Source organism: Vipera berus (assembly GCF_964194415.1).
Source record: "Vipera berus genome assembly, chromosome: 2".
NCBI classification, from domain to species: domain Eukaryota; kingdom Metazoa; phylum Chordata; class Lepidosauria; order Squamata; family Viperidae; genus Vipera; species Vipera berus.
In genome coordinates this window covers 100,847,768-100,868,988 of record NC_138203.1, presented here as the reverse complement: position 1 = coordinate 100,868,988, position 21,221 = coordinate 100,847,768, and the positions used below count along the sequence as shown (strand labels likewise).

The 21,221-nt window shown below is 41.9% G+C and overlaps 1 protein-coding gene across 4 annotated transcripts in view; it reads right to left on the bottom strand.

The window, feature by feature from the left end:
* LOC308664266 (nuclear cap-binding protein subunit 1) overlaps positions 1-21,221 on the bottom strand; it is a 32,486-nt gene that overhangs the window by 4,840 nt on the left and 6,425 nt on the right. For 3 of the 4 annotated variants that reach the window (XM_081321329.1, XM_081321330.1, XM_081321331.1), the window contains 16 exons: positions 20,428-20,549; positions 17,804-17,873; positions 17,292-17,507; positions 16,364-16,461; positions 16,088-16,151; positions 15,765-15,875; positions 15,580-15,644; positions 14,894-14,956; positions 11,957-12,031; positions 7,335-7,438; positions 6,897-7,016; positions 3,874-3,976; positions 2,297-2,390; positions 1,355-1,458; positions 860-974; positions 44-166 (listed from right to left, as the gene is read on the bottom strand). In XM_081321329.1, the coding sequence (XP_081177455.1) occupies positions 44-166; positions 860-974; positions 1,355-1,458; positions 2,297-2,390; positions 3,874-3,976; positions 6,897-7,016; positions 7,335-7,438; positions 11,957-12,031; positions 14,894-14,956; positions 15,580-15,644; positions 15,765-15,875; positions 16,088-16,151; positions 16,364-16,461; positions 17,292-17,507; positions 17,804-17,873; positions 20,428-20,549 (1,647 nt within the window). The remainder of the gene's footprint in view (positions 1-43; positions 167-859; positions 975-1,354; positions 1,459-2,296; positions 2,391-3,873; positions 3,977-6,896; positions 7,017-7,334; positions 7,439-11,956; positions 12,032-14,893; positions 14,957-15,579; positions 15,645-15,764; positions 15,876-16,087; positions 16,152-16,363; positions 16,462-17,291; positions 17,508-17,803; positions 17,874-20,427; positions 20,550-21,221) is intronic. The other variant, XM_081321332.1, reaches the window with a different exon arrangement.

Here is a 21,221-nt window from a genome sequence, read left to right as displayed (position 1 = left end):
ATTGCCCTTTTCACTGGCCCATCAATATGGTCCCTGCTTTTACCTGAAATATTACAAGGAAGAGGTTTTTTTGTTCACTTTGAGCTGATTCAACTTTTTCTTGCAAACGTTCGATCTGCTCTTTAAGGGGCCAATTTCCCCTCTCATTGCTTCGGACATCATCACGCTGGAGGGAAAGGGTTGAAATGTAAACAGTAAGAGCACAAAAGAAGAGAAAGCAAAAACATCAAGGGTGGGACTTTTGTTAATAGGAGACATTAAGGAGGCAGACATCAATGAGAACGTGATGTAAGTTTGTATCTGTAATTTTAAATCCGTTACAGGCATAAGCAGATTTCAAGACACGTTAAAAATATTCAAGATTGAAAACAAAACAAAAATAAAAAGGCAATTATTGCGTATGTTATCAGAATTGGCTTCAAAACGCACAACATAGTTTTCGGGTAATGTTAAACTAGCATGATCCAAAAATGACTGCTTTGTCTACGGTTGGCTGCCTCAGCTGTTGTTTTAGACTATATCGACTATTGTTTAAAAATGTTGTAAGTCTCCACTATGAAACAGAAATCAGAAATATAAATCAATCGTGCTCAATTATATGGGGAAGTTGATTTTACATTTTATCAACGGTGGTTTTATCATAGCATGGGGATGCAAAAAAAATTAAATTATCCAATGAAAAGTATTCAAAAATAAGAAGGCCTGAGCCATAGACACAACAGAATGATGACCACCATCAATTTTCTGTCCTGCTGCCCGACTCTAGTTCAGAAGAGCAAAGCAAATCTTATGTTCTTGTAGCTGATGAAATATTGTTTCAAGCTATATTTCTTCATACAGGCATGAAAAAGTCACCTACTCTTTTCTGTTGCTTGGCTAATTTTTCTTTGGCTGCTTCTAGCTCCTTTTGGATCATCATCACATGCTTGTTCATCTTACGAATGGTAGAGTGTAAGATCTCCCAAATATAAAATCTAGCAATAAAAGAAGCAAAGAAACCGCTGATGTTCAGAGAAAACATTCTGATTGTTGTCAGCAATAAGGCCGAACACTTGTAGATCTGGACTTTTCTCAGATAACTGAAATGGCCCCAAAGTTAAAACACAACTATACAACTTGCACCTCCTAATCTTCCCTCTGAACAGAAATTTCAGAATCATAATTCTCTAGGGCTGTAAAATTTCAATTAGATGCAAATTTCAGTAAGATACATTAAGTGTATTTACTTTCAGCAAATATATTTAACTTAAACAAAATCCCCCTTATTAAGGTCATTCGCAATGAGGAATATTCAAATCATAATCTGAAGGTTTTTTTTAAGAAAGGTTATGAGTTATGGTTGACACTTATTTACCTTGTAAAATCATGAGATAGCTCTGGAGAAAAAATCCAGTTTGCCACTGCAGCACAATCCACAATCTGTGTTCGAATCATCTTATCCACCAGTACAGCAATCATCTGTGTAATTATGCAAATGCAGGAACTTTGTTCAGTTCGTCAGTAGCGTGTCATCTGGACACAGCTTTCAACACAAACTCACAGACCGAGATCCCAGTTCACTGAAAACTACACAAGATCCCTCAAAGCACAGCCTCTCTATAAAATCAATGCCTAAGCTGTGCAGACCATAATTATTTATGTTGGGAGGGCCACTTATCATAACTTCCCATCAAGAATCACAGATTCCATCACATTCACATTTTCTGGGGAAATCTGAACAATGGAGGACCTTTAAATCATTTACTTTTTAACTTTTTCTCATGTCAAAGCTGAGAAGATGTGAAGAGGAAACCATCAGCTCAGGACTGCATCTCTGTACCAACCCATGAGCAGGAAGACCATTCCTAAAGACACAAAGGACACTCTGGAACATTGGAATGCAACCTCCATTCCTGCTAAAAGGCACAGATTCCTGTCAATGTTTCTGTCCACTCTTTCCTTGATGGAGCCCAGAGAATGACTGTCCATGACTGAGCTAGCTTTGGGAGGAGATGAAGAACTGCCAAATAGATGTCTACAATTTCTCTGGTTATAATCTTATGAAACAATAGATACAAAAAAGAAAAAAAGTTTCAGGTCTTGTTCAACAACATAAACTGAATTAACTCAATAAAGGAGGTTTAAATTAAAAAGAGGGAACACACTTTTCTCCTATCTAAAGCAGGAATTGCTGAGGGAGGGAGGGAAGAAGAAAGGAAGGAAGGAAGGAAGGAAGGAAGGAAGGAAGGAAGGAAGGAAGGAAGGAAGGAAGGAAGGAAGGAAGGAAGGAAGGAAGTCTATAAATATTTATTTTTACCTGAGGATGATTTTTCCATACTTCATACATAACTCTGAGAACGTGAAGCTTCCCTTCATCACTTTCAGCCAGAGTTTTGAGGATTTCTCGAAATCTTATTAGAACAGAAATGAATAAACCAAGAACGTTAAGGAATACAGGTCACTTCATTCTTACAGGTCACTTCTTACGTAATCTCATAATGCAACATGGATTGAAATGGCAAAACTGAAGAGAAAGAGAAGTGGACTGGTCTAGTCTCCCAAGATTCATTCTGAACTCTGAATTTTTAGATTAAAAAAACTAGCAGTGTCAACATGTTGACAAAGAGCTCTGTAACACAGCAATTCTTCCTGCTATCTTGACTAGCCACATATTTAGTTGGGGATTAGTGATTTATGGAACCCACCTCTTCCCCAAAATCTATACCACCATTAACACCCCCCCCCAGCTCTCTCTCACTGTAGTTGAGTCAGAGATAAGAGAAAGCAATGAGGTGAAAAACCTAGCTTAAGCCCAAGTCTCACAGGTTTGTTCCAACCCTTTGAGGTAGTCAAGACTTGAATGCAAAGTCATGAATCTTAATACTACTTTTGTTATGGGGTTAAAGTAACAGGATCTTGTCTTCCCTACCTCCCTGCCTTTGTCCTAAAGTGAACTAGACACAGTCAAGACACCTCCCTGAGTCACAGGTGGCTAAGAGGCAGAGGAGGTAAAGTACAAGCAGACTCCCAAGGTTCTGTTACTCTAACCAACCTTTAACAAAAGGATCTTGGTCTTCTGACTGAGTTGATTTCATCATGGTTTACGTCAAGGGGCTGACATTTTCTCATTGTACAACTGGACCCAGTCATCAACATTTTTCTTCAGAAAGGTTGCTTTTAACTTTGCCAATGTCCAGGCTGACTACACCACTGCAAAATCTAACGCACGAAGGAATCTTCTCCTCCAGCAGTAAACTTTTGGATTTCCCTTCTCTTTCTCCTGGGCCTCCATTGGTCATTCTTGTTAGGCTGTGTCTTGAGACTTAGATGTGTACAGGGATAATGTTGTACTGCAGATCACAAGGTGGTGAGAAAGGACTGATGAACGTTTTCTGGATGCTGCAGTTCAAGAGGAAGCTCCTGACATGCAAAACTAAGCAGAAGTACCCAGGTATCAGGGACTATACAGGAATCTGCCTATTTTAAATTGCAAGTTAAAGAGAAGTGCTTTTTCAAAACGTAGCTGGACTTTCTTTGTTCTTCCTTGAAGTCGTTTCAGGTCTCATCCCAGAAGTGTCTTCGGTTTCAACTGAACCAGTCAGAGCTGAAGAAGCTTCTTAGGTGAAAAGCAAAATGTCTTCAGGGAAAACGCCAAGAAAGCCCATTTGTCTTTTGAAAAAGCACCTTTGGGACAACCATGACCTGGATGACTGAGAATCTTCACAGACATTTAAAGAGAAGTAGATAATATAGCTATTTTTTTAAAACAGCCATTAAATAAAAATCTTATTTGCTTCTGGCCTCTTTTTCGTTAACATTACAAGACAAATAAAAATAAAATGGCAACAATATGAATGCACTGACAGATTAATATACTTAATGATAAATACTTACTTTCCCAGAGCACTGAAAGAGTGACTGAATGATTTTGAAGCTAAGTGCAATAGTGCCTGGACAAAAACTTCTATTTTTAAAGGATTGAATGAGAAGCCTTCATCTGGAAAACAAAATTACAAATACATTTGAATCCCTGTAAAGCAATGTAGGCATTCACTAAAGGCTGAGAGGGACTGAGAATTTTTATTTGTCTTTTTTGGAAAAAAAGGTAAAATGGCGAGGAAATTTCATAAAGGGCTTTTTTTCTTATCATATCCATTTTCGGTCAAAGAGTGTCGACTGGCGGCCCCCAGGGGGAGGGCGTTCTCTGTGGGCGCGCCAGGCCTTTGGAACCGTTTACCGGTGGAGCTCCGGACGGCTCCCGACCTTCGCTCCTTCCGACGTGACCTAAAAACATATTTATTTGAACAAGCCGGCCTGGTCTGATGGGTTTAGGGGTATTTTAACGCTTTGTATTAATTTATTGAATTGGGTTGTTGTATTTAATATTTTTTTTTAATTTTTATATATTGTATTTTATTGTATTGCCCTGTACACCGCCCTGAGTCCTTCGGGAGAAGGGCGGTATAAAAATTAAATAAATAAATAAATAAATTTATTTTTTAAAAAAAACAAAGCTCCCTATTAGGTTTTAAGTTGAAAATGCTTGGTTAGCACAGTACTAATAGCTAACAAAACAATAAGCACATTAATAAATATTGGTTAAAGATCATATCCATACTTTGGATCCATTACGCGAAGACCTAGTCTTCTGGTTAAGACTTTAAGGCTGAAGGAAGGTGAAAGGAAAAAGATGGAGAGAAGTAACATGGATGGACTCAGTTATAATGGTGGTGGATGCACCATTTCAAAACTTGAAGAACTATCTTAGGGACAGATCATCCTGGATAAAATCTCCCTATAGTATATGGTCACTAAAGTTAACACTGACCTGATGCCCCGTAATAAAAAATCAGATAGAGTAAGACATAAACTCTATGCATATGAAAAATTTGGATGTGGAACAAATCCATGTGTAAAATTACAATCCAAGAAGGGTTTCCAATTATAATTAAATACTACATCAATTCTACATCAGATTTACTTTTCAAATATGAGATTATTCTGGACGTCAAGGCATACTCTCATAATTTATTTAGCTGTGCTTCTGATCTTTTCCAATAAAAACATCTCAGATCCATTCAGCTGTTCATATACTCAATGCCGATTCAATATTGTTTTTTGAAAGGATATATAGTTTAGTTCAATTTAATATTAAGTCAAATTATGAGTTTCAAAAAATGTTCCATTCCATTCCATTTTCATGTTTGGTGGTCCTGTAATAAGATGCAAAAGTATTGGCAAAGGATTCGGATATGGTTAGAAGAAATATCAGGATGGAGTGTAGATTATAGACCAGACTTTTTCCTACTAGGCATAATAGCAGAGAAGCATACCAAAGAAGAGTTATATATAATGATACACATCATCACAGCAGCGAGAATGACGTTCGCCCAGAAATGGAAAAACAGTGAAATACTGGATGAGAGTGAAGTGATAAATAAAATTTGGGCGTGCGCAGAAATGGACAAGTTAACTTTGGAAATTAAAAATAAAGATCAGTCAGATTACTACAAAATTTGGAATAAGTTTTACTCATGGTGGGAACAGAAAGGAAGGTCACAACAGAAACACACAGGATGATGATTTCACATATTACTAGAATAAGGTAGTTGATAAGATTGAATATTCTATAACTGTATATAAATGATATGTACATAAAGTGTATATATGTATATAAAACACAAAAATGATGTAAGACAAGAAGGATTGTCAGACCGTTAACACCTTGTCCAAAATTTTAAATAATAAAATTTGCAATTAATTTTTTTTTTTACTATCCATAAAGTATTTTAGGTGGAAATGCATCTTTGAAAATAAATACCAGCTGCTCTGGGCAAGTTTTGAAAATTTAACACTACCAGTATTACCGGTTCACAAATAAATTTGAAAACCAAAGAGAAAAAATATATATGTTCCATTCTATTATAAACCATTTTCCAGAATTATTAAGTTTTAAAGTTTTTCCACAACATTAAAAAGAGCAACCCAATACGCTCATTACTTTCCAGCAGTCTTTTGAAAAAGAATTACTCATTTTAGCAATTAAAAAAAAGGTAAAAACTTTCCCTTTCGGTCGTGTCCCACTCTAGGGCGGTGCTCATCTCCGTTTCTTGGCGAGGTAGCCAGCATTGTCCAAAGACATTTTCTATGGCCATGTGGCCTGCATGGCTATATGCCAAAAGCGCACAGAATGCTGTTACTTTCCCACAAAAGTGGTACCTATTAATCTAGTCGCATTTGCACGCTTTCAAACTGCCAGGTGGGCAGCAGCTGGGCGAGTAACAGGAGCTCACCCCGTTGCGCGGGTCTCGGGTCTCAAAACCAGGCTGTCAGCTCTCCAGCTAACAAACTCAGTGTCTTTAACTGCTGAGCCATTGGACCCCCTGTTTTAGCAGGTCTGGAATAATATCAATTATTATTATTAATATAATATATTGCTATAATTAATATTAATATTATAATATACTGTATTAATATCAAATTTTACTCCAAACATTATACTTATAGATAGAACTTCTGTAAGATGCTTTACTACTGGTGTATTAATCCAGGCTTTAAGTCTGGAATAATAACCTGTAGTAAAGAATCTTACAGAAATTCTGTCTATAAGTATGATGTTTGGAATAAATTTGATATTAACAGTATCAACAATAATGCCATCTCATATATTTAGGCATACTATATACCAGTTTCAAACGAAAAGAATATTTGCTTGTTGGCATATATGGGGTGGGGGTAGATGCTGAGAGTCAAGGACGAAAGAAATTCCACTGAGTTAGTACATATTCCGTCTAAGTGCGTAACAATCAAAAACATGTACCAGATATGCTTAAACATAGCTAATTTCTCTGAAGTTTTGCAATGTTTCCATAAATAAACATTAGGAATGGGGCACAGTAAATATTAGACGGGCTTACCATCATTATCCTGATTAGTACTGGGCACATCCTTCAAAATGGTAAAAATTTCATCATTACTCGCTTTATTTTTGATGGCAACATTTAAGGAGAGTGCAATATTGTATCCAGGAAGAGATTCTAAAAAGATAGGAAGAAGCAAAGTTACCGTCTTTGAAGATTGGACACTTTTATATAAAAGACTGCATGTAACATAGTAGAAGGTTTTACATATATTGAGGAACGTTTCAGAAGATAAGAAGCCACATCTTGAAGCAATGTCTCCTTGTGTTATCTTGCCCACTAGGGCTTTGGATGGTTCTTGGATGTTTCTTTTCTTTAAAGGGATTTATTATTGCTTCCCCCCCCCCCACCTACACACACACAGGCCATTTCCCACCAACAGCAGCAAATGCTTCTTTTATATCTTAAAAAGTAAATTATATACTCTCAACATACTGTTGCTTTCTTCTCCATATTTATAAATACACACTGGATTTGCAGGAGTCAAGACTGAAAAATTAGCAGGAACAATATCTATTATTCGTTGATGGTAGGAAAGCCTGAAAAAAAGAAGAAAAGAAAAATTATTTTGAAGAAAGTTGCTCTTGCTCATCATTCAGTAAAAGATATATGCACTGGTAAAGCACCCCAAAGCTGATGTCTGTTCACTGAATCTGAGCAACATTCATAAAAAGTTCTTCAGAAGAACGAGGGCTGTGCCTGTGTTATAATTTAACATTATAATTCTTTTAACTGCTCAGTACTGGGTTATTGGCTTCAATATGGCTACCGCATTTTGGCCACCCCTTCTTTTGGCAAACTCAAATTCAACTGGTCAATCTACCAGAAAGAACTCACACTGACTTTTGAAAGTCAGGAATTAAATTCTGGTCTCCTCCATATCTCTCTTAAATTCCCAAGCGAGTGCACAAGTATTATCTGAGCTGCTAGCTGCTGTGCTATGGCTGGCTGAGACAACTCTTGACCTAAATCCCAGGTTAGTTTTATCATGGTATTGGGCAGATCAGTTCATTGCAAATCCACTTGGTGATACTTCAACCAAGCTGTGGACAGTGGGGTGCCCTGAGAGTTGGATGCCATTACTAGAATCCTAGGTAAGACTGTTCTCTTTCTAAAGTTTTCAAGCCGATGTCCTTTGAGTTAAACGAGGTCAGGAAGCCAACTCCAAAAGTTTGATTCGAACTATACATTTTTGATATATGCCAGTGTTTCTGAGCCTTGGGTGCTTGAAAACATGCGGACTTCAATTCCAGGATTCCCCAGTCAGCTATGGGAAGCTGTGCTGGTAAGAGAATTCCATGCTGGATGGGGGATGGGGAGCTAAGTTGCCAAGGTTGAAAAACACTGATATAAGCTATAGTAGCAAAACATTGACTATGTTTTCTCTTCCTTCTTACATCCCAGTGAATTAGGCTGGAGCTATTCTGAGCTTTTTTCACAGACATTGTTTCCTGCATCTCATACATTCCTTTGTTTTTGTAGCCATTTCAGCATACGTTCTCCAAAAACATGACTAGAGTGACAAGTGCACGTTTTTAAAATAAGACTACATTTGTGTCAGATAATATCAAAACATGTTTAAATGGCTTTGGCCCATTCAGGAGAAGCATAAAAATATGTTGAATGCAGTGAAAATTGATTGTATAAGAAGTGTGTACGGCGCAAAACAAGAATAGGGTCATAAATGGCTGTATGCTGAAGGAATGCAGACGGACTACAAGACAGAATGAACACAAAACTAGTCATTGCAAAATAAATGTGTGGAGAGGGTTTGGACCAAGAGAATTAATGAATGAGGTCTGAACTGCAAAAAAATATAGGAAAGAAAAGTGAATGTGTCAACAGGAACAGAAAGATTGAGTAACTGCAACTGGATGAGACAGAGCAAGCTGATAGATTGAAAGTGGGCTCTGCGCTCCGACCCTCCGGGAACAGGGATGAGCAGCCACCCGAGCTCAGGCTTGTGTATTTTAACACCAGGTCCGTAGCTAATAAGGCTCCGCTCATCCGTGATCTGGTTGAGGAGGAGCGTGCGGACCTGGCTTGCATCACGGAAACCTGGTTGGGCCCAGAGGGAGGTGTCCCCCTGGTTGATATTTGCCCACCGGGCTTCCGGGTGCTGCACCGGCCTCAGGCTCAGGGTAGGGGCGGGGGTGTGGTGGTAGTCGTGAGGGAGACCTTATGTCTGCGGGAGGCCACCGTTGTCCAAATAGCCGGGTGTGAGTCTCTCCTCATGAGATGCGGCCCTAGGGCTCAGTTGGGCTTGCTGCTTGTGTACCTTTCGCCTAGTTGCATAGCAGCAGCCCTGCCTGAGCTTCTCGATATCCTCTCAGGGTTGGTGATTGAGTTCCCCAGATTTATAATCTTGGGTGACTTCAATCTGCCATCCCTGGGGGATCATCTGAGTTAGCTCGGGAGTTCATGGCTTCCATGACGGCCATGGACCTGACGCAAGTAATCCAGGGCCCGACTCATGAGGGGGGGTCACACGCTCGATTTGATTTTTCTATCTGGCCGGTGGTTGGATGATCTGGGTGGGGGCTCTCCAACTGTTACGCCCCTGTCATGGACCGATCATCATCTCCTGCGGCTGGTCTTCCATTTTGCCAATCCCCGCCGTGGGGCTGTTGAACCAACTAGATGGTTCCGCCCCAGGCGCCTAATGGACCCTGAGAGGTTCCAGGCGGCTCTTGGGTCCCCACCTGCCGCCTTAGTTCACAGCTCGGCCGAGGCCCTAGTGGAAGCCTGGGAAAAGGCAGCCACTGAGGCACTCGACCAAGTTGTACCCATGCGGCCCCTGACCCGGTGCAGATCCCAGTGGGCTCCGTGGTTCTCCGCGGAGCTCCGGGAGATGAAGCATCGGAGACGGGGCCTAGAGAGCTGTTGGAGGTCTAGCCGGTCTGAATCCGACCGATTGCGACTAAGGTCCTTCACAAGGTCTTATGGTGATGAGGACAGCGAGGTCAAACTACATTGCTGCCCTCATCGCGTCCGCAGATAATCGCCTGGCCGCCCTGTTTAGGGTGACTTGCTCCCTCTTGAATCAGGAGGTGAGGGAGGAGCCCTTGCAGGGTCGTGCCGAGGAGTTTAGCCAGCATCTGTCAGACAAAATCACTCGGATCCGGACCGGTCTGGCCTCCGACTGGGCAGAGTCTGATGGTGAGAACATGGGTGATCTTGTTGATGTCATCTGGGAGGAGTTCGACCCTGTGACTCCGGAAGAGGTGGACAGGATTATGGGGAGGCTGAGCTCTACCACGTTTATTGGACCCGTGCCCCTCCTGGCTGGTTTATTCGGCTCGGGAGGGGACACGAGGCTGGCTCCAGGCAGTGATAACTGCTTCTCTGAATGAGGGTAGTTTTCCCGCCGCCTTGAAGGAGGCGGTGGTGAGACCCCTCCTCAAGAAGCCTGCCTTGGACCCAGCTGTTTTAAACAACTTTCGACCAGTCTCCAACCTTCGCTTTCTAGCGTAGGTTGTTGAGAGTGTGGTGGCGCAGCAGCTCCCTCTGTTCCTGGAGGAAGCTGATTATCTAGACCCGTACCAATCGGGCTTCAGGCCCGGGTACAGCACGGAGACAGCATTGGTCGCGCTGTTGAATGATCTCTGGCGGGCTCGGGACAGGGGTTGCTCCTCTGTCCTAGTCCTATTAGACCTCTCAGTGGCTTTTGATACCATCGACCATGGTATCTTACTGAGGCGTCTTCGGGGGTTGGGAGTGGGAGGCACCGTTTTATGGTGGTTCTCCTCCTACCTCCTGGGACGTTCGCAGTTGGTGTTGGCAGGAGGGCAGAGGTCGGCCTCGAGGCCTCTTGTTTGTGGAGTGCCTCAGGGGTCGGTCCTCTCACCTCTCCTATTCAACATCTATATGAAGCCGCTGGGTGAGATCATTCGTGGTTTTGGGGTTGGGTATCATCAATATGCTGATGATACCCAGCTTTTTATCTCCACCCCAAACCACCCCAGTGATGCCCTCTCCGTGATGTCCCGCTGCCTGGAGGCAGTCCGGGTCTGGATGGGAAGGAACAGGCTTCGGCTCAACCCTGACAAGACTGAGTGGCTGTGTGTGCCGGCGTCTCGGGAAATTCAGAATATTCCACCGTTAATTATGGGGGGCGAGATATTACCCCCCGTAGATAGGGCTCGTAACTTGCGTGTCCTCCTAGATTCACAGCTCTCCTTGGATGATCATATAGGAGCTGTGACTAGGGGGGCCTTCGCCCAGGTTCGCCTGGTGCGTCAGTTGCGGCCCTATCTAGACCGGGATGCCTTGCGCACAGTCACTCATGCACTTGTGACCTCCCGTTTGGACTACTACAATGCTCTCTACATGGGGCTGCCCTTGAGGACCACCCGGAGGCTCCAGCTGGTGCAGAATGCAGCTGCGCGAGTGGTGGTGGGAATCTCCCGATACTCCCATGTAACACCTCTACTCCGTGAGCTGCATTGGCTTCCAGTTGCCCTCTGGGTAAGATTCAAGGTGCTGGTTATGACCTATAAAGCCCTAAATCAACTTCCCTTCGTCCAGTGCGCTCCCACAGAGAGGGCCTCCTTAGGGTGCCGTCGGTGAAAGAGTGTCGACTGGCGGCCCCCAGGGGGATGGCATTCTCTGTGGGCGTGCCAGACCTGTGGAACCGTTTACCGGTGGAGCTCTGGACGGCTCCCGACCTTCGCTCCTTCCGACGTGACCTAAAAACATATTTATTTGAACAAGCCGGCCTGGTCTGATGGGTTTGGGGTTTTTTAACGTTTTGTAATTTATTAAATTGGGCTATTGTATTTAATATCTTTTTAATTTTTATATATTGTATTTTATTGTATTGCCCTGTACACCGCCCTGAGTCCTTCGGGAGAAGGGCGGTATAAAAATTAAATTAAATAAATAAATAGTGAATATTGGTGTAAATATGTTTAGGAACCCTTCCTCTTCTTTTTATTCTTCCATGTCTTTAATTTCTTTTGCTTACTCTTTTTTTCTGCTTTCTCGGTTCCTGCTTATCCTAATGGACACAGCATGATGGGTACATATGTATACAAATTTTGATAACTCTCACTCACCTCAAGCATTTTTCTAGTATTTCTCTTACGAACCTAGGCCTGGGTCTGTCAAGACCCTCCGAAAGACAATCTGACCTATAAAAAGAAAAACAAGACTATTATAATAAATAATACCTTTCATGTTCATCAATACTCCTGAGATCAGAGAGGGATACTTTTTTCATTCAACACATTTTTATTTTATTCATATAACATTAAAATACAATTCCAAAAAACAAAAACAAAAAAATATAAAAAGAGAACTAAACAAGACATAAAATAAATAAATAAAACAAAAACTGTATAATTGTGCATACAAACAGATAAAGACACATATATACAGATTGTTCTCCCTAGTTAAATATTGATATATGTTTCAAGAATGATTCCCCCTTGAGAAATACGGTTACAGTTTATGTATTTCTACAGTTCTATTTACCGGTACGCATCTGGCATCTACTTACACATCTGACAACTACTTACACACCTCACACACACACACACACACACACACACACACGTGTGTGTGTGTAAAAAACAAGATATTTCAAATCCTCCATTAACCATCTATTATTGTGTATCATTTGCAGAAAGTCCACAACAGCTTCTAATCTACCAGATACCACCACAGTTGTTGTCTCTGCTCTATCAAGGATCAAATATCCTTGATTGGTTCTTAATGATAAAGCTTTTTCTTAAAATTTTAATTTTAGCCAGGATCTTCCCCAACAATTGAGCCTCATTCACATAAATATATCCATATCCTTTGTTGTTCAAAAAAACTTTTTTCCATAAATGAATCTGTTCCCCAATCTCCATCTTATTGAGAAAGTCCAATTCATCCCTCATTGGTTCTGTCAATTTTAAGTCTTTCAAATGCACCTCTTCTCAAAAAAAACAACAAACCCTTTTCAAGCCAAACTACTCCTTCAAATCCACCAGCAATAAGTTGAATTTAACTGTAAATCAGGTTTAGCTGCTGTTGCTTGTACTTGAGTATTGTCTTTGGATTGATTTAAAACTGTTGTTATTTTATCAAACTTTTTAATCTAAGTTTTCAATTTGAACTTGTAAGTTTAAAGAGCTTTTTTCTGAAGGCTTCCCAAAGGGTTTTGTTTTTAAATTGATGCATTGTTTGCATTTTTGGTATAGTCCAGGACAGCCTGTAACTGAGCTTTCACAATGAAGCATAAACATTTTTTCTTAAGGATGGGGGAATTAGATATAGCATACCAGAATAACCGCAGAGAACCTTGAGATAGCATTTCCCACAACACAAATGAAAAGGAGGGGGGGAGGAGATTCCATCAAATTTTTTTTAAAAAAAGAATAAGACCAGGGGTTAAGAATAAGATCAGGGGTTGCCACAAAGAAGAGGAAGTCAGGCTATTCTCCAAAGCACCTGAAGGCAGGACAAGAAGCAACGGATGGAAGCTAATCAAGGAGAGAAGCAACCTAGAATTAAGGAGAACTTTCCTGACAGTTAGAACAATCAATTAGTGGAACAACCTGCCCCCAGAAGCTGTGAATGCTCCAACACTGGAAGTTTTTAAGAGGAGACTGGACAGCCATTTGCCTGAAATGGTACAGAGTTTCCTGCCTGAGCAGGGGGTTGGACTAGATGACCTCCAAGGTCCCTTCCAAACTACTATTACTACTACTACTTATTATTATCATTATTATTATCATCATCATCATCATAGCTTTTAAAAATTCATAAGATGCAGAACCCCTGTAGTGAAAATCCAGCTGTATGTAAATCAAATGTAAATCAAATCAGTACCCAGAAAATGGCCATCAACTTCAATATGGAGAAAGTGAAAGTGCTTCTCAACAGCAAAATAAAGCAGTAAACCCACAAAATAAATTCAAGAATTAATGAGATTTTAATGTGATTTGTGATGGCATATAGCACTGATTATCACCAGGGTGAAAAATCAGAAGCCATCCAGGACAGCAAGCACATGCTTTAGAGACTTACAGAGTGCTATTACATGAGCACTGCAGAATGCTCTACTGCACAGTCCTAACATATTTACACCTATGTACATACATGTATACAGATAAACCTTGATTTACAACCATTCATTTAGTACCATTTGAAGTTATGACAGCACCGAAAAAAATGACTTATGACCATTTCTCACACTTATGACATAACACAGCATCCCCATGGTCATGTGATTAAAATTTGGACGTTTGGCAACTAGCTCATATTTATGACTATTGCCGTTTCCCGGGGTCATGTGATCCCCTTTTGCAGCCGTTTTGACAAACAAAGTCAATGGGGAAGCCGGATTCACTTAACAATTTTATTTATTTATTTATTTATTTATTTATTTATTTTATTACATTTATATACCGCCCTTTCCCTGAGGACTCAGGGCGGTTTACAGGGAATTAAAAACCAACAATACAAAAGTTAAAACCAGTTTAAAAAAGATTAAACTTAACCCTGTGCAAATAAAACCCCGGTTAAAATAAGATTAATCCTCAGCCTGGGCCAGAGAGCTCAAAGAGCCAGGTCTTCAGGCCCCGGCGGAATGAACGGAGGTCGGGGGCAGTCCTCAGCTCCACTGGCAGCTGGTTCCAGAGGGCAGGCGCCCCCACTGAGAAGGCCCTATCCCTGGGCGTTACCCGCCGGCAATCTCTTACCGGTGGGACCCTGAGCAGACCCTCCCTGTGGGAGCGCACTGGACGAAGGGCATTTGATGCTGGCAGCAGGTGTTCCCTCAAATACCCCGGACCCAAGCCATGTAGGGCTTTATAGGTAATGACCAGCACCTTGAATTGTGTGACTAACTTAACAACCACAGCGATTCACTTAAAAACTGTGTCAATGAAGGTTGCAAAATGGGGCAAAACTCACTTGACAACTGTCTTGCTTAGCAAGAGAAATTTGGGCATAAACTGCGGTTGTAATTCGAGGACTATCTGTACAGAGAATCAAACACTTACCAATCTTCCCAGCTCCAACGGAATTCAAAATTACTAAGATGGTGGGAAAACCAATTAATGAACCTTGATGGGAAAAAGAAAATCTGTAAATATTTTTATATTAAAAACATTTCATTTTGCATTGCTACTATTGACATTATATACAAATAGACAGAAAGACAAAATATAGTGGATTGTAAACTCTTTGAAACTGGAGGACAGAAAATGTGCAATTATTCTGTAGTAAATTAGTCTTTTGAAGAGCCATTCCAGAGGTGACGGCATGCTTTGCAAAAGCTTTGACATACAGCAGATGCTGCAAAAAAACCTGGGACCCAAAAGTGATGTGGCTGAACTGAGCCTCAGTATATTTTAAAGTATAATTTTTGAAACATTTTTGAAGAATTCACAGCCTTACATCCAATAATTGAGTAGCTCTCTTCTAGTTTTTAATATTAAATCCTATTTTTATTAACAATCTAACATGGCAGTCTAAGTGGTTGATTATGAATGCCATGTAAGAAAGCTCCAGAAGAAGCTAATAGAAAAAAATCACTTATTCCTCTACTAATTAAATGAGAGGAGCCACCTAAAATATGAAGGCCTATAAAAGCAGAAGCATTTACAAACATCATGGATTCTGTTGCCCTGAAGCATCTCAAGTCAATAAGTCCTCAGAAAATTTAGATGAGAATGTCCTCACTCACCGATCTATGCAGATGGTATTCATTGTATCTAAGCGCATGTACAGCATTTCTGTAGCTTGTGCAAGCTGTCAATTTTTCAATTAAGGTTTAAATTGTTTTTTATAATCTTTAATTGCAGAACAGAACATTCCTTTTATTATCAAAAGGTATTAACAGCTACAAGAAACCTTCGGGAGAAAGGATACAACTTGAGGTAAAGATCCAGGCTGAAGTTTACAGAGTTCAATAAAAAGCGTAGTGTACATGATTTCCATGTGAGGCGGAACAGGAAGCTGAAACAACTCAGCAAAAATTACCTGGGGGAAATATGAAAGCAATATTTCGCCAAAAAAAAAGAGGTGCATAGAATATTTCGTTGTCAGAAAATTTCAGTGTTAAAATGCCCCATTCCAATCCCACACCGGTGTACCAAAAATGGTTCAAATTCAAAAGGGATCATTGCAAGCTCCATTCTGAGATGAAGAACTACTAGCAGAGAGGAAGGTAACATGATAAATACAATATTTACCTCAACAATGTGGTAATTCAGAGGGATCTTGTGATTTCCTGGATAGCTCGTTAACTGTTCAGCACTACAGAAAAAGAAAGGCATGTGATTTGCGTTTAAAAGGGCAAGCAGGAAGTACCAAAATCACACTTTTTGTGATATGTGCCGGGTCCACTCCTTCAAAGAACTTCTTCTCCTTATGGGAGCAAGTCTTGGAAGTAGCTGCCGAAGGCTCGATCATCATACAGTGTCAGTCCCTGTTTGGACCGATTGATATGGACATTGATATATCCCTACCATGTTATTCTCTCTTTCCAAAAGGATCTGATGATGCAGTGAAGATTTTCTTCGATCACAAATCTTTCAACAGAGTGGCTTCCAGGCATAACTGGGCCCTGAGAAAACAAGCGACAGAGATTAATTTATTGGTACAGTCCAAAACTTCCATTTTCATCCCAAAAGGCTTAATATGATTACACCACTGGCATCACAGCATTTTCCAAAAGTTCCAATAGAGTAGTAGTTCGTAGGTATTTAATGTTTACAACATACTTTTCAGCATAAAGTTCAGCTGCCCCTTTTAGAAGCAGCTTTCTCTGCTCTGAAGAACAAACAGACAGAGCCCTCAAAAGCAGTGGTGCATAGGGTAGATGGAACTATTAGATAGACAAAACAAACCCTAAGCCATTTCAACCCTCCTAAAGAATGTGACGCGGTGGCTCAGTGGGTTAGGACACTGAGCTTGTCGATCGGAAGGTCGGCAGTTTGGCGGGTCGAATCCCGAGTGCCGCGTAACAGAGTGAGCGCCTGTTACTCGTCCCAGCTTCTGCCAACCTAGCAGTTCGAAAGCATGTAAAAATGCAAGTAGAAAAATAGGGACCACTACGGTGGGAAGGTAACAGCGTTCTGTGCCCCTCTGGCGTCTAGTCATGCCGGCCACATGACCACGGAGACGTCCTCAGACAAGCGCTGGCTCTTCGGCTTTGAAACGGAGATGAGCACCGGCCCCTAGAGTCGGAAACGGCTAGCACACATGTGTGGGGGAACCTTTACCTTTTTAAAGAATGTGAAGGAGCATTCTGAGTCTCAAGTAATTTCAGACAAAGTAATGACCCAAACCGAAGGCGAAGGGATATATATTATGTGGAACCCACCAAAGACAAAAACATTTCATTTCCCAACAGACAACGCACCACAGGGATGTTGCCCCACATCATTAACTTACTTCAGGATCATCAGTGTAGTCAAACATTCGGAAGGTGACTCTTGGCATCGGGTAAACGGAATCTGCCGTGTGGGGTGGGGGTGTTAAAGGAGGCAGGTTGTGCTGCAGCGCTTCACAAAGCACGCTGTCGAATGCCAGGTATGGCCGCAGAATGTGCCTCTCTTGCCAGTGGTCCTTCTTCATTTTCTGAATCTGAGCCCAAAGGCAATCTAAGTACTGGAAGGCAACAGCATCCGTCAGACGTTTTCATATTCGGAATACAAGGACCCAAACCCAAACCCAGACTGATTTCTGTGCTGTAGGAAATCACTCTACCCAATTTTCATAGGAACCGTTTCGGGGGGGGGGGGGGGAGAAATTCAGAATAAAGAAAATGCAAAGAAAGCCATTTGGAGGACTTTCTCATTAGAATAGGGTCAACTTCATGAAGCAAAACCTGGAATTATGCATTTGCACTAATGTTTCTTCAGATGGATGTGAGGATAAGAATTCACAACCCTAATCATATTCACCTCTTCTTGTGGATGTGGCTTATCAACGGACCAAACTTGCAGCATAGACACATGAGTCTTCTGACGCCGTCTGCCATAAAAGAACATAAGTCATTTCAAGGCTACTGATAATTGATTTGCACTTTAACTCAGAAAGACGCTGAAACAAACAGCACGTTATTCAAACCAGCCGCGACCACTGTTGTCTCTAAAGCCTTTAAAAATCAGGACTGCCTTTTATTAAATATGCCTCCCAATCCTTGGTCTTTCATTGAAGATTCTAAGTAAGTAACTAAATAATAAGAACAAGATTCAAACCTTCTTATCAAAAATTAGATACATGGTCAATAGAGAGGTTTTATTTTCAGGGATAACTTAATCTTTTATTTGTCTTTTAACTTTTATTTTGTATTGGTATGATTTTAAACTGCCCTGTAAACCGCCCTGAGTCCTCCGGGAAAGGGCGGTATATAAATCTAATAAAATAAATAAATAATAAATTGGCAGAAGGCATTGGGAAAACTAAGCATCTGGCTGAAAAAGTGTGTGCTTTCAATGACCTGATTCTTAACTATACTGTAGGTTTTGGGAACAATTGACTCAGCTACCATGTAGAAAGATGCTTCTAGAACCATACAGCCCAAGACTTACAAAATTCTCTTGTCAGCCCTATGATCGCTTCAGATCCCTTTTTAAGTGCAAACTTGCCTACTTGCTTTCCAGGAATTCACACTCACTTATTCTAGTCCTGTCTTCAGAGTCAACGGAAAACAATTATGAGCACGTGCCTTTCAGCCAAATTTTGAGACTTTATCGTTATTGGTCTGCAGCATCACTGTCCCCACTAAGAATGTTGTTTGAGTCTTTCAATGTGTAAAGTCAGGTGATGATGATTAAAAAAGGAACCTAAAAGTCTTAAGTTATTTATTACCTCTCCATTTAACGGCCAATGGGTTGTATTCCTGCAAATTTATGACGTCTACATGTGCTATGTTCATGCTCTATGAAAGCATAATAACACAAAGTTATTATGGCGGTCATCTCTGCTTCTCTGAGTGAGGGTCACTTCCCCACCGCCTTGAAGGATGCGGTGGTGAGACCTCTCCTCAAGAAGCCCACCTTGGACCCATCCTCATTGAATAACTTTTGTCCAGTCTCCAATCTTCGCTTCCTTGCGAAGGTTGTTGAGAGCGTGGTGGCGCACCAACTTCCTCAGGTCCTGGATGAAGCGGTTTATCTAGACCCGTGCCAATCGGGCTTCAGGCCGGGCTACAGCACGGAGACGGCATTGGTCGCTCTGATGAATGATCTCTGGAGAGCCCGGGACAGGGGCCATTCCTCTGTCCTAGTCTTATTAGACCTTTCGGCGGCTTTCGATACCATCGACCATGGTATCTTGCTGCGGCGCCTCAGGGGACTGGGAGTGGGAGGCACGGTTCTGCGTTGGTTCTCCTCCTTTCTCCAGGGTCGCTCGCAGTCGGTGCTGGCAGGGGGACAGAGGTCGACTCCGAGGCCTCTCGTTTGCGGAGTCCCTCAGGGGTCGGTCCTCTCGCCTCTCCTGTTCAACATCTACATGAAACCGCTGGGTGAGATCATTCGTAGCTTTGGAGTAGGGTACCATCAGTATGCTGATGACACCCAGCTTTTCATCTCAACTCCAAACAGCATCAGTGATGCCCTCGACGTGATGTCCCGCTGCCTGAAAGCGGTCCGGGAATGGATGGGGAGGAACAGGCTTCAACTGAACCCGGACAAGACTGAATGGCTGTACGTACCGGCAAGCCAGGTTACTCAGAGCATCCCATCCCTTAACATCGGGGATGAGTTACTACCCCCTGTTGATAGGGCCCGCAACCTGGGTGTCCTCCTAGACTCACAGCTCTCCCTGGAAGATCACATAGGAGCTGTGACCAAGGGGGCCTTCTCCCGGGTTCGACTGGTGCGCCAACTACGGCCTTATCTGGACCTGGATGCCTTACGTACAGTCACCCATGCCCTTGTGACCTCTCGCCTTGACTACTGTAACGCTCTCTACATGGGGCTGCCCTTGAGATCCACTTGGAAGCTTCAACTGGTGCAAAGTGCAGCAGCACGGACACTTTTGGGAGCCTCCCGATACTCCCATATCACACCTCTCCTCCGTGCGCTGCACTGGCTTCCAGTTGCCTTCCGGGTGAAGTTCAAGGTGCTAACAATGACATACAAAGCCCTACATGGCATGGGTCCGGACTACCTACGGGAGCACCTTCTGCCAATGTCAACACCCCACCGCCCTGTGCGCTCCCACAGAGAGGGCCTCCTCAGGGTGCCACCGCTCAAGGAATGTCGGCTGGTGGCCCCCAGGGGGAGGGCATTCTCAGTGGGTGCGCCAGCCCTCTGGAACTGCTTACCAACTGAAATCCGGATGGCCCCCGACCTCCGCACCTTCCGGCACGACTTGAAGACTTACCTATTCCAGCAGTCTGGCCTGGCCTGATAGCTCTAATTGGGGTCCCAGTTTGTTTTGTTTATTGTTTTTCAGTACTGTTTCATTATGTTTGCCTACCTTACTCTGTACACCGCCCCGAGTCCCTCGGGAGAAGGGCGGTTTATAAAAACAAACAAATAAATAAATAAATAAATAATGTTTTCTCTCGTTTCCTTACTTCAGATAGTTTTCGACAGTAGACAAGATCTGCTCCATTTCAGTATCCTTTTTCTCATAGAGCAACTTCCCCACCCAAGGTAAAGACGACAGAAACGCATACACGTACCAGTCACATCGCACCTGTTAAGTAGAAATATGGACAATAAGCATTCAGAAAATACTTTTGGTTCTTGCTATAAAAGCTGAATCAGGTCAAAGGCTTGAATTTCGTAAGAAGAACTATTTATGATTCCACAATTCTAGCTCTATGTTACGATGCTTCAGGTACAAACTTTCAAGGGCCCAGGTTCATATATGTGCACATGAATGGTTGATTTTGATATTTCTAAAACAATTCTACCCAAAGGTGAATAGGGGAATAAGTACTAAATCTGCACAAATCAATGAAAAAATATAGGACAGAAAAGTCAACATTTTCCTTTCGTTGTGCTGATGCTCTATTATTTACCATCCCCCCCCCACCCAAGGAGCTATTTCGCACATTCCTTCTGATTGTATTTAAGATGTAAAATTTACTCTCTGGTGTAAATGAAATCAGCCAGGGCCTGGCAAACGTCTGTAAGTCATCAACAGCAATTGGCATGATGAAAAGGTTTTCTACAAATCTAGGTTTTAGAAATGTTCTAGGACAGGGGTCTTCAAACTCGGCCCTTTTATGACTCATGGACTTCAACTCCCAGAATTCCTCAGCCAGCATGCCTGGCTGAGAAATTCTGGGAGTTGAGGTCCATAGTCATAAAAGGGCCAAGTTTGAAGACCTCTGTTCAAGGAGCTACATTGTGGATCTTTTGG